The 13,025-nt window shown below is 41.6% G+C and overlaps 1 protein-coding gene across 1 annotated transcript in view; it reads right to left on the reverse strand.

The window, feature by feature from the left end:
- Positions 1 to 3,242: 3,242 nt before the first annotated feature.
- etnk2 (ethanolamine kinase 2) overlaps positions 3,243 to 13,025 on the reverse strand; it is a 35,593-nt gene continuing 25,810 nt past the window's right edge. Inside the window, exon 9 of the mRNA XM_034236542.1 lies at positions 3,243 to 4,041. Coding sequence (XP_034092433.1) covers positions 3,969 to 4,041 — 73 coding nt within the window. The 3' untranslated portion in view covers positions 3,243 to 3,968. The remainder of the gene's footprint in view (positions 4,042 to 13,025) is intronic.

The following is a 13,025-nucleotide window of genomic DNA, read 5'->3' on the forward strand; positions in this document are numbered from 1 at the left end:
TTTTATACATTTTAATGGAAATATTTACTGACAACTGTTAAATATTTAATCTTGCCACTCCTACAGAGGTGTGAAGGATCACTGTACAGTAAGCTTTTCACAGTATTTCTTACAGTATTTACATCCTCCCTGTGGATGAGCACATTTACAACTTCACATCTGCAAGCTACACGCCGGCTCCCTTCACACAGCGCTTTAAAAGCATTTACAAAAAAGTAAATATCAGCGTACAAAGAGAACAAAATAATCAGTTATCTGTACAGTGTTTCTTCAAGATTAGTCAAATCACACACAAAATCTCACGTGAACTGCAATGCAAACCCTCTGAAGCTAACCATGTTGGTATGATTAGAAAAACAGACAACACGGTGTGAAATGTTAAGATTCACTCAATAAATAAACCCTGTTAAAACAACATATAAAGCCCTAACATTAAGAAAGACGCATCGAATGTATGGATGATTATTATTAGTACGTCTAAACACACCAACTTCCCGTTTGGATTATTTTCAATTGTTAATAAGAGGTTTTAAAGTACGACAATGTCCCTAAAGCATTTATTATTCAGATTGTATTGTAATGGTCTGTAGAGCTACGAAAACGTCCAAATTGATTGTAAATGCAGTCAACAGTGCACAACCTCACACTAACTTTTTGTGGTTAGGAAAATAAATTACAACTAAGAACATTTAGAAGAGAGATCCGCTTTCCCCTCACTGTAGTGCCTAGGGATAATGAACTATGTCTTTGTTATATCCACATATGCACCTGAAACTATTTGGGATTTAGGCTGGGTTGTACCAACAATAATTATTATTTTTAAACCTGAACCAAACAAGGTTTAAATCACATTGCACTAAAATGTCAACCTAGCTTTGATAAAAAAAAGTCTAAAATGTAAACCTCTCTTAGTTTTTACTCTCAACGTAGATTTAATTTGCTTTCCTGTAACCCAATTCAGTTTTAACTTCATTTTTAAAATCTCAACCGAATAGAGGTTAGAAATGTTTCTGAATCTGTTACGGAGACTGTACAGAAGAGGATTAGGGCCACATGTGAAATAGTTGTCAGACAAAAATCAGAATTCTGAGATAAAAGTAGGAATTCTGACTTTTTCTCAGAACAAAAAAGTCATCGAAAATCACTTTTGGTCAGAAAAAAAAAAAAGAATCAACATGTGACCCTCATCCTGTCCCATAAGACTTTCTGTGCTTCGGCCGGAAAGTATTTCTCTCAAGGAGAACCTCGAGCCAACATGAGTAACGTTTCTAATTTACTCATGTGTACCTCAATTCTGAGCAGAACGTGTTTTAGCTCCAGCACTTCACATTACTGTATGCTAGCATGTTAAAGTGTAATTCCCAAGTAACCTAAATAAAGCTGTCCTCACTATTAATGATAATTAGGGCTCTATGATTTCCACTAGGCTTTAGGGACCTCTGTGAAGTTAATGGTGAATTATTCAGTGCAAATGGACTTATTATCAGTGCGGGATTACTACTATTAGGAATGTGCGTTCAAGCCCTTTTTAGGCAAATCTACTAAACAAGCTATTAGTGACATAAAATAGGGGCCTCTTGATTATCATTGATTCCATATATATCTCATATATGAAAGCTAAGTAACCCATTTATGAGTTATATAATTCACATTTTGGATAATCTGATCTTCACGTCTAAGGATGAGAACCACGGTCTCATTTGAAACATACATGTGACCTTTCTCAGGTTAACGGTCTCTGCTGCTGCTCCACTTTGAAATGATTAAGCCCATCAGTTACATGAGAGCTGCAGGAGGACACAGGTCAGATCTCAGTGTCTCCCCCTGCTGGAACTGGTGATCAAAGAGGAAACATCTCTGGAGCCCAGCATGAATCAACTCAGATTCATTCATGAATCTGTTATCAGTCCAATCAGATCAGTCATTGGTCAATCCTGTGCTTAAGGTCGTTATGAAGAAAGTGCTTGTGGTGAAACTCACTGAGACTCAGCGTCACGGTACCTCACATATAGAACTATAGGACCTTTTCTTTTAAGCCTATAAAGATTGTAATTCAAGGCCAATTGAGGAAATATGTTGCCATGTAGTATTATACTCTTAAACTTTGAGGAGCCAGAATATGAAAAAAGGACAAGAAAAGAATGAGTAAGGGCCACCCCGCTGATTTGAGACAAATATCAGTTTACTAGATATTAGCTTGTAAAAACGGTTAAATGTCCTCTGTGGCTCTTAAGAAGCTTGTCAAGTCACTCAAGTAGAGATAAGGGGTCCCGTCTCTTTATACATCCATGGTTAGTAGCCTGGAGCAGAGGTAAGGTCACTATGTGCCACTAATGCCTTAACAGAGCTCCCTTAGCAGACACTTAAGGCTTTATACAAGCTGCGGTGCAAAATCAGCCAAGTTGTCGTTTTCTTTACTTTTTCTTAGATGATTATATATCACAGGAGTGTCACATGACATGCTTTTCCATCCAAGTAATAATAGTGATCTTATAACTGCAACACTGCCCCACATAGATAACTCATTAATGCCTCATTTTGTAAGCTTTGACCCCGGATATAAGTTATGCAACGTCTGATTATGTCCAGGTGTGGGATGAGAATGGATTTGAGTTGAGCTGAGAGCTGCCTCTGATGTTAGGATGCTTCAATCTGAACAGCTTTAGGTTAAGTGACATGAGGGAGCAGAGGAGGTGGGGGGGGGGAGGTAGTTGAAAGTGAGGCTGAGGATTGGAAGGTTGTGATTTTCCAACAGGTCTGGAAGGTTTGAATGGAAAGTTTAACGGAGCGATTCGATGGAACCATAAAAGTCAAAAAGGTGGAAAAGTGTTTGAGGGCAGAAACACACACACAGGTTTACACAGGTCTCCATCTCCGGCTTCAAATCACTCCCCAATCCAACAGGAAGCTAACCGCAGCTGTTGCACCTGAGATGTTAACTAACCCAAAAGGTGTCCACGTAAATAAATATAATGCACATTTTGCTACTCTCTATCACCCATTGCTAGAACACAATAGTGATGTGACCTGCCGCCAAAAGCTTTTCCATTTGCTGTTCCACACATTCAGCGTCAGGTAGGACACACACACACACACACACACACACACACACACACACACACACACACACACACACACACACACACACACACACACACACACACACACACAACACACACACACACACACCACACACACACACACACACAACACACCACACACACACACACACACACCACACACCACACAACACACACACACACACACACACCACACGCACACACACACAACACACACACACACACACACGCAGCAGCAGTTTGCATGGACTACATCAAGAGGAACTGACAGGAGCTCAAACTGCAACAACACAAAGAAAATAAATCAGAGGAATGACGACAGTGTTTGATGCAGTAGAGGAATACTTGGCATCAAAGCTGGAGTAAAAAGAGGAAGGATTAGGAGTTGAAATGTCTGCAGACAGGAAGAGGAATGGTCTCATCACACACACATATGCAAAATGGGAGGAGTGCAAGATGAAATGCCATGGACACGGAGAGACGGACAAACTATGTGCATCAAATCGTCCCTCTTCTGACCTTCATAACCAGCGCTGTGGAACATTCCCCCAGAGACAGACATAACTCAAGTCTGCTGTGTCTACCCTAAAGTCACACTTCTGCGCCTAGTTCAGCTTCTGGAAGAGGGCTTCATCATGATAAATTAAGAAACATACACAAGCGTTCTCTCACACACATACACACAGGACCCAATGGAAGTTGTATCGCTCTCGAGCGAGAGGTAAGTCGCAGAGCAGAGTAATTGCGCTTGTTGCGGGAAAAAAGGAAGCCGGGTAGACGGAGCAGCGCTGCATCGACAGCTGGCTCACAGAAGAGTTCCCGCCCCACAGGAAGTGGCAGCAGGAAACCTGTCTCACCCTCCTGTCTGCCTCTCTCTCCCCCCGTCCCTCATTCTGGGATCTGCAGAGCCATCAGTGCAGGTTTGGTCTCAAAGTATTGGTTGAAACGTAGCACAGCGTACCTGAGAGAGAGAGAGAGAGAGAGAGAGAGAGAGAGAGAGAGAGAGAGAGAGAGAGAGAGAGAAGAGAGAGAGGAGAAAGAGAGAGAGAGAGAGAGAGATAGAGATATAGAGAGCCTATCTGGAGAGCTATCGAGAGATCGCAGCTACCTCTCGTCTCTCTGCTGCTCATCTCCTCTCTCTCTCTCTGCGATACTCTGATCGATCGTCTCTATAGGTGTGGTTTTTAATCGCTTAATGCAGCTGTGAATGTAAATCCTCTGGAAGGACATATGCTGTAACACCCCTTGTTGTTAAATACCAACCAACTCTGTGCAATATATATATATATATGCCGTTAATAACTGTGCAATATATACCTGGCTGCTAAATCCTCAGAACTGTTGCAGGATGTGTATTTTGTAAATTGTGTAACTGTTTCTTATTATCATTTTTGTATCTTAATATTTAGTTATGCTGCTTCTGAGGGAACATGAAGCTCTCTGGCTCTTTTCTGCTGTCACAATGTAAATGTCCGCTCTTACCTCATTCACACCAACGCAACTCCGGTTCAAGCTCCGTGCTAGAGCTTTTCAGGTTCAGAACCAGTTCTTCGGTTTAGCTCTGGCTCTCTTCACACCGCCCAGAGTCCGACTGGTAATGCGTCGTTGCGTCATCGTTTGCGTCATGACGTAACCGTTTGCGTGCCTGCTTCATAAAGCCAAACCGTGTGGATGAAATCAGTTGCATTCATTTCTTATGGCTCTATCTGCAGCGTTTCCGGAGTCATTTCTGTGGTTTAGTTATATTCTTATAAAAAAGTGTACTCGTGTCAATAAAGGTTTTTTTAAAACACAACTGCTTCCGAGGTCGGTCTTATTTCTTAAGGTGGACTGAACCATGAGTGTGGAGTCACGTTGTATCTTTCATTTAAATGAACTGTAACCTTCACCCAGGTATGTAACAGCTGTTCTCAAATGAACACGTGAAGTAAAGTTTAATATTTATAGTTTTATAGATTTATAATGAGTTATAATGAGAGGTGATCAACGTGAATGCTCAGGTTCCACCTTAACACGCAGACACGTTGCTTCACCATGAGCAGGAACCTTTATACAGTCTATGGCAGAAACACTGAAACTCTTGTTAAGTTTCTCCATCGTTGTGAACAAACTGGATAAAACGCGGGCTTTTTGTTGTTGTTCAGGAGTTGATCTGTCTCTGCCTCCGCCTCGACGTAAGCGTGACGTATGCGGTGCTTTTGCTCTGGCCGGTGACGTATGCGGTGCTTTTGCTCTGGCCGGTGACGTATGCGGTGCTTGAAACGAACCGGATTCCGGAGCTAAGAAGCTGCTCCGCTGCGGTGTGAAGAGGAAAACCCGGTGCTTTTCAAGCTCCAGCTCCGAACCGGCCCTGAAACACCGTTGGTGTGAATGAGGTAACTGTGGGGCTAATAAAGGGATTCTGATTCTGAGAGCCATCTATTTATTTATTTATTGAATCGTTTATTTGGCAGGGACAATGCACAGTGATGAACACTTAAAACATTACAAATGTGTCAAGCGTAACAGCGCCAGATTTAGCTTTGAGCTAATTCCCATCCGCAGTCCCTCACATAAAACATTTAAGAAAATAACTTTATACAAAAACAAAATACATAATATGCAAAAAGTGCAAAAGAGCAAGAGCAGCATACACAAGCATTTATCACATGGCAGTACAATATAGCAGCTACGATATATAAAGTGCAAGAGGGGATACAAGAGCTTAGGGCTGCTCAATTAATCGCACGATTTTGGCTTGCAACGATTATGAAAACAACATAATCGAAATAAAACGATTATTTTTTTATTGGTTTTTCAGTTGAATTATATTTAAAGTTCAGGGTAATCAACTGTTAAAAACATACTGTTCACATTTATTTTTTCAATAAATGGATGTTTTCAAAGTAAATGGATAATCGTTTTTAATAATCGTGATATCAATTGTTGACCCAAATAATCGAGATTATGATTTTTGCCACAATCGAGCAGCCCTACAAGAGCTACCTAAAGAGCAAGAGGAGATAGCCCTGTGTTAAAGTGCATTTAGCGGTGATCGCACGTCTGTCTGTCTCTCAACCGTTCTCTGAGTTGACCTCTATTGAGAGTGGGACAATCCCGTGTCTCAGCTGGGAGGCTGTTCCACAAAGAGCTGCCTTTAATGGAGAGGACATTTTGACTAAAAGTGGTCCGTCTGCGGTGGACTTCACAGTGTCCTCTGGTTTGTGACCTAGTGCAGCGTCCAGTGTGTTTCTGTGGATGAAGGGGGGGGGGCAGTGTCTGTGTTGAACTGTAGTGAAATCAATCTTTTTGTAGTGCCCGCCCACACAGAAAATGCACCACTTACATGTCAGTCTGAACCGAAAATTCATGCCAATACCAACGTAAGGAGTGCAATCCTGGCCGTGATAAAAAAACGAAATAAATGGTATATATACTTTGCATATTTGGCTAATGTAAACTAGCATGCTTGCTGGAAATCCGCTAACTGACCGACACACAATGCACCAGAGCTGTTGGTCGGTAAATGAGACTTGAATTATTCATATCAATTGAGAAGGGTGTTTTTCCAAATGACAGTCCACCACCAAAGAAGAGAAACGTATTATTCTCTTACAGTATTGGTACCGATCTATGTTGGTTTGGTGCGTGTTGCCAAGTGTTTATCTGCCATGGAGGTGTCTGCTTTCTATCCAATATAATATAACTAGATTGTGTTTCTCAAAGAGACAAAAACATACATTTGAGAAACTCAAAAGTGATCACTTTGCGACACCCGCAAACCTTAGGAGGGAAGCGTGCACTTAATCCTGGATAAGACGCTCTCATCAGATCACATGAGCAAGCTAACATTATATGTTACTTAGCTGATGCTTTTGTCTAAAGTGTCTTAAAGTGGAGGAAGTAAGTATTTGATTATATACTTATTTCCCACAGTAAAATGCAGATCCATTTTTATCTTTTAAATCATGTCAATTTCTGGATTGTTTTGTTTTATATTCTTACTCTCACTGTTCAAATACCATTACAATGATAGACTGTTCATTTCTTTGTAAGTGAATTAACTTACAACATCTGCAGGGGATCAAATACTTATTTCCTCCACAGTACATACACGCAAACAGATTCCTTTCAGACACACAGTGTGGCCCATCTCTAACTTTATATCATACATGAGGGGGTTTGCCACACACAGCTCTAAATCTTTCCCACACACTCACACACAGCGACTTACCCCAGGAAGTCAAAGTCGATGGTGGAGTATTTGGCCTGGATGAGCGCCCAGAAGCCCCAGAAGAAGTGAGAAGCCTTCAGAGAGAAGAATCAGAATATCAGGTGGAGTGAAGTAACGTGAGACAAAGTGTGTGTGTGAGTGTGTGTGTGTGAGAGATACTGTGTGTGTGTGTGTGTGTGTGTGTGTGTGTCCTCCTCACCAGAGCAAACTTGTTGACCTGTACGTAGAGTGTCTCTAGCTCCCGCTCGCTGACCTCCGCTTTTTGTTTGTAGGCCTTAAGGTAAACTCTCAGCCAGTCCATCTGCATCTCCCGGCTCGGATACAGCCCGAAGTCCGGCTCCGCCATTCCTGAACACACACACACACACCACACACCCACACACACACCACACACACACACACACACACACAAACACACACACACACACACACACACACAACACACAACACACACACACACACACACACACACACACAACACACACACACACACACAACACACACACACACAGTTATCATTCTCCGTCCACAGCGATAGAAAACTGGAATTCTCTACCCACTAGAATCAAAGACATACATACATGTACCACCTTCACAGCTCACTTCAAAACACGGTTCACTGAGAACCTGCACAAACTCGTCTGTGTTGGATATGTGTGTTACATGTTGTGTTACATGTTGTGTTACATGTATGTGATCATGGACCCCTCGTTTCTGTTATGTGATTGTGATGTGCTATATCAGGGTTCCTGCAGGTTTCACCAACTCAAATGTAAGACTTTTTAAGACCACTTTGAATAGAATTTAAGACCTATTTCACAGCAAGAAAGCATGAAGGAAAATTGCTATGAAAGAAGAATACGTCCCATAATTACTTTCAAAGTAAATGTATTCACGTTCAACATAAGAACGATGACTGAACATGAACACTGAACTGTGTGTGTGTGTGTGTGTGTGTGTGTGTGTGTGTGTGTGTGTGTGTGTGTGTGTGTGTGTGTGTGTGTGTGTGTGTGTGTGTGTGTGTGTGTGTGTGTGTGTCAAGGGCTATCTTCTGAGCTCTGTTCCCTTGGCTACAATCTTTCATCGTTGATGTTTTAGGATTGGTGTTTAGCTACGGTATTTAGCGTCTACAGCACCTCCGCTTTTAGGATTGACGTGGACCCAAACGTCGCCCGCAGTGATCGCGTTAACTAGAGAAATCTAAAAGCAGTCTGTCATTTTGACGGATTAGAACAAACTCGGAACAGCGCAAAAGTTTCCCCGCAGCGAGGCTCTGGTGTTCGCCGTGTTATGCATGCCCGCCCAAAAGGAAATGATATCGTTTCCAAACCGTACAGATCATTGACATGTCTGGGAGTTTTGACTTTACGCTGTGCGCGCTCCCGCGAGGTGCATGCATATCTCGGCGGGCATTCATAACACCGGCACAACGGTTCACGAGCATGCTCTCGCTAGCTGAAGCTTGGTTGCTCGGTTACTAGCTGGGTGTTCTCCGATAAGGGGCCGGGGGAAACAAAGTTTGTGATTACTGGTTCCATGTTGATTTATTTCAATACAAATTGTTGGGGGGAACTGAAAGGCTCTTACCGTACTGGTTACTTTGCAGCCCGGACATTTCCCCCAAAACACATTTAGACGTGATCGCAACACAGAAGTACCTTTCAAATCCCATCATTTTCAAGGCCTTAAATTCTGATTATCAAATGTAAGACTTGTTAAGACTTGTTAAGACCCCGCGGGAACCCTGTATATGTGACATGTACTGTATATAGTAATGTGTGTTGTATGCATTGTATTGTTCTTTTTATCCTTTCGCCTCTATCTACTTGTCTTTCATCCTTTCTTTATAACTAATGCTGTTGATCAGGGCTGGCCCTAGACATTTTGGTGCCCTAGGCGAGATTATGATTTGGTGCCCCCCCCCCCCCCCCCCCCCCCCCCCCCCCCCCCCCCCCCTCCAAGCAATGGTTATATACTTAAAGAAGGTTTCGAATGTATTCATTATTGTATGAACATGTTTTAATTGGCGGGTGGACGTCAGATCCTTTAGGATGCTTCAATCTGGTGCACTTTGAGCAGAATTACTAGAGACTAGATCTAGGGGGTACAACTCTAAAACACCCATATGAAAAAGATCGGTTTACATTTTAATAACCAAATAAGTATGTGAACATAACCAATAACCCATAACAAATAAATGTAACATATTTTATTTGTTGGTTTACTGTCCTATAGTATACATTGGAATGATTTCAAACCTGTTTTTATTTATCCCAATAATTATAAAGGAGTGCCTTGGAAATATTTGTTTACATAAATTGTGACCAAACCGTTTGAGACCCACTGAGATAACTTCGACTAAAGTGAACTATCTAAACCAGGGGTCCCCAAACTTTTTCCTGTGAGGGCCACATAACTTTTCCCTTCTCTGATGGGGGCCGGGTCAGTTTTGTAACAGAAAAAGTGTGACGATCGCATGGGTGTCTAAACGTAAACATTATTGTTTTTCTAGAAAGCCACACATAACCAAATATTAATAACCCTTTCCGGGATCTTCACAGAAAAAAAAGTCAGGAAATAAATAATAACACTTAATGAAATAAATAACACTATTTATGAAATAAATAATAACCAAATAACCCTCTCTGGGTTCTTCACAGAAAAAAAGTCCCATTGAAAAATTACTGTAACTTTCTGTTGTGCCGTGCACAATCTTAACAGGTAAAAGTTTAGCTTAGTTGTCGGAGCGAGAATCCTCTCAAAATAAACGGTGGATTTAGCGTAAAAAAAAAACTATTTTTTCGGGGTTCGGGTGTTTTGTTTTGCATTTAAACAAACAAAGTCTTGGCTTTCAGAATATGAAACTTTTATTTCCAATTTATTTATTTCTCACTCGCCACTCTGCTCTTCCGCAGCGCCGCCCCCCCCCTCACTCCGCTGAAATTATGAATGTAAGAGTATAGTAATCATAGATAACACTGCAGGGTCCGTTTACAGTTGTTTTAATCTGATTTCAATTAAACAAAGTCTTGGCTTTCAGAATATTAAACTTGTTTCGGCAAATTCAGATGATAAATACAGCTTTGAAGCTTGGGCATAATTACAAGCGGAGAATGGCAGGCATAACAACAGCCGGTGTTTCTCCTGAGTGTTTTCCCCGGGAAACAAACACAATACACACAAATGCAAAATTACACAAGCACACACACTCGCACACACACTCACACACACACACACACACACGTATACACACACACTCGCGAGCTTCCCCTCCAAACGAAAATATCTTCCCTCGGTAGTATTTTGATCATTTGCTAATAATCAATCAGATCGATGGATTCCAGAGAAGAGACAACTTTGAAGGCCTTTTTCTCAAAATGATGACTCGGTGACAGTCATTATATAATGTGACATATTTCGCTTAATATTTGAAGTACAACAACAATCCTGATATCATTAGAAAGCTAGGAATATCCTCTTTCCAACAGTGTATACAACTCAAAAGGTGTCTTCGGGTCAATGCGACTGATTTCGATAGAGCAGGTCACAACATTTTGACAGGGGCTAGTCTAGGATTCGCGTGGCCAGACTGAAAAAAAAAAAAAAAAAAATCATAATGCGTCTCTGGTATTGTTCAGGGGGCCGGGGCAAATGTGGAGGCGGGCCGTACCCGGCCCGCGGGCCTTAGTTTTGGGGTGATGCTGATCTAAACCCTCAAGAGTCCTTTACCCCACTGAGCTGTAGTTATCAGCCTCAATCCAACAACAATCCGCGGTACCTATCTATCTATCTATCTAAAGCTGTCTGTTATCATCTGGCCGGGGATAACAGCTGGAAATGAGCAATGTTGGCTAAAGCTAATGCCCCATTTACTGTTCTGTTGTGACAGTGAGGACTGTCCACAACACTATGAACAATAAGCTAAACTAAAACAGCTGTATAATAAAGCCCCACTGGATGGATGTGACAATGACTCTGAGGGTTCTGATCACACTGTGGTTTGACAAACCTGCAAACTCATTGAAGTGGTTGCCGATGTCGAAGGCCTGGTAGTTGTAGCTGGAGTATTCGTAGTCTATGAAGCGAACATGACCTGAGAGACGACGAGAGGACATGGAAAATGTTAAATGTATAATGATGTAGCAGCTGTTCACGTTGAAGGCTCAGGAGTGTGTTGAAGCAGTAAAATATAAATCTCTATTGAATATACAATATACCGAATTAACATCAGTGTACACTATGAAAGATATTGAAGTGACTGTTATTTTGTATATATAGATTGTTGTGCTTTTATATACTGTATGTCTTAATGTGTGCATATGTATAAATGTGTCTGTTGATTGTGTATATATATATAGGATATACATATTTTTATTTTTGTATTATTATCGATCTCTCTGTCTGTACATACAAACTGAAAGATTGACAATAAAGTTGACTTTGACTTATAGGCCGACCTACAACTAGCAAAATGTAAACATAGGATACTGTTTATAAATGACTATATGAATTCATGTTATTGTTAAGAAAGCGGATTAAACATAGAGATGGAAGAGGACAGGAAGGAAAGGAAATAAGAAAGGTCGCAACGAGTAGAGAGTGCACAGGGCAGAGGAAAGACAACAACAACAACATCTAAAACACATCCTGTCCAGATTTCCTCCACATTTTTTACTTCTGACTTTTTTTCAGGACTATATTCCATGAAAAGGAAATTGACTTTTTAGACTAGAGTGACATTGACTCTCTGCAAAGCTCTGGTTCCACAGGAAGCCCGGAGGTTCTCACCCTCTTTGCTGTTGTGGATGATGTTCTTGCAGAGCAGGTCGTTGTGGCAGAGAACCACCGGAGAACCCAGAGTGGAGAGATGCTCCTTCATCCAAACCATCTCCTGCTCCAGCACCGCCTTACTGGGAACCTCCTGCTGGATCCTAGAGAGGTCAGATTTATAAAGTTTAGTTTTAAAGGTCACCTATTATGCAAAATCCACTTGTTCATGTCTCTTCTTCATCAACATGTGTCCCCTCTTCTCCATGTCTCTTCTACATCAACATGTGTCCCCTCTTCTTCATGTCTCTTCTTCATCAACATGTGTCCCCTCTTCTGTCTCTTCTACATCAACATGTGTCCCCTCTTCTCATGTCTCTTCTACGTCAACATGTGTCCCCTCTTCTTCATGTCTCTTCTACATCAACATGTGTCCCCTCTTCTTCATGTCTCTTCTCATCAACATGTGTCCCCTCTTCTTCATGTCTCTTCTACATCAACATGTGTCCCCTCTTCTGTCTCTTCTACATCAACATGTGTCCCCTCTTCTTCATGTCTCTTCTACATCAACATGTGTCCCTCTTCTTCATGTCTCTTCTACATCAACATGTGTCCCCTCTCATGTCTCTTCCACATCAACATGTGTCCCCTCTTCTCATGTCTCTTCACATCAACATGTGTCCCCTCTTCTTCATGTCTCTTCTCATCAACATGTGTCCCCTCTTCTTCATGTCTCTTCTACATCAACATGTGTCCCTCTTCTTCATGTTCTTCTTCACACATGTGTCTCTTCTTCATCAACATGTGTCCTCCTCTTCTCATGTCTCTTCCACATCAACATGTGTCCCTCTTCTTCATGTCTCTTCTACATCAACATGTGTCCCCTCTTCTTCATGTCTCTTCTACATCACATGTGTCCCCTCTTCTTCATGTCTCTTCTACATCAACATGTGTCCCCTCTTCTT

This window comes from Gymnodraco acuticeps, unplaced genomic scaffold (assembly GCF_902827175.1).
Source record: "Gymnodraco acuticeps unplaced genomic scaffold, fGymAcu1.1, whole genome shotgun sequence".
NCBI lineage: Eukaryota > Metazoa > Chordata > Actinopteri > Perciformes > Bathydraconidae > Gymnodraco > Gymnodraco acuticeps.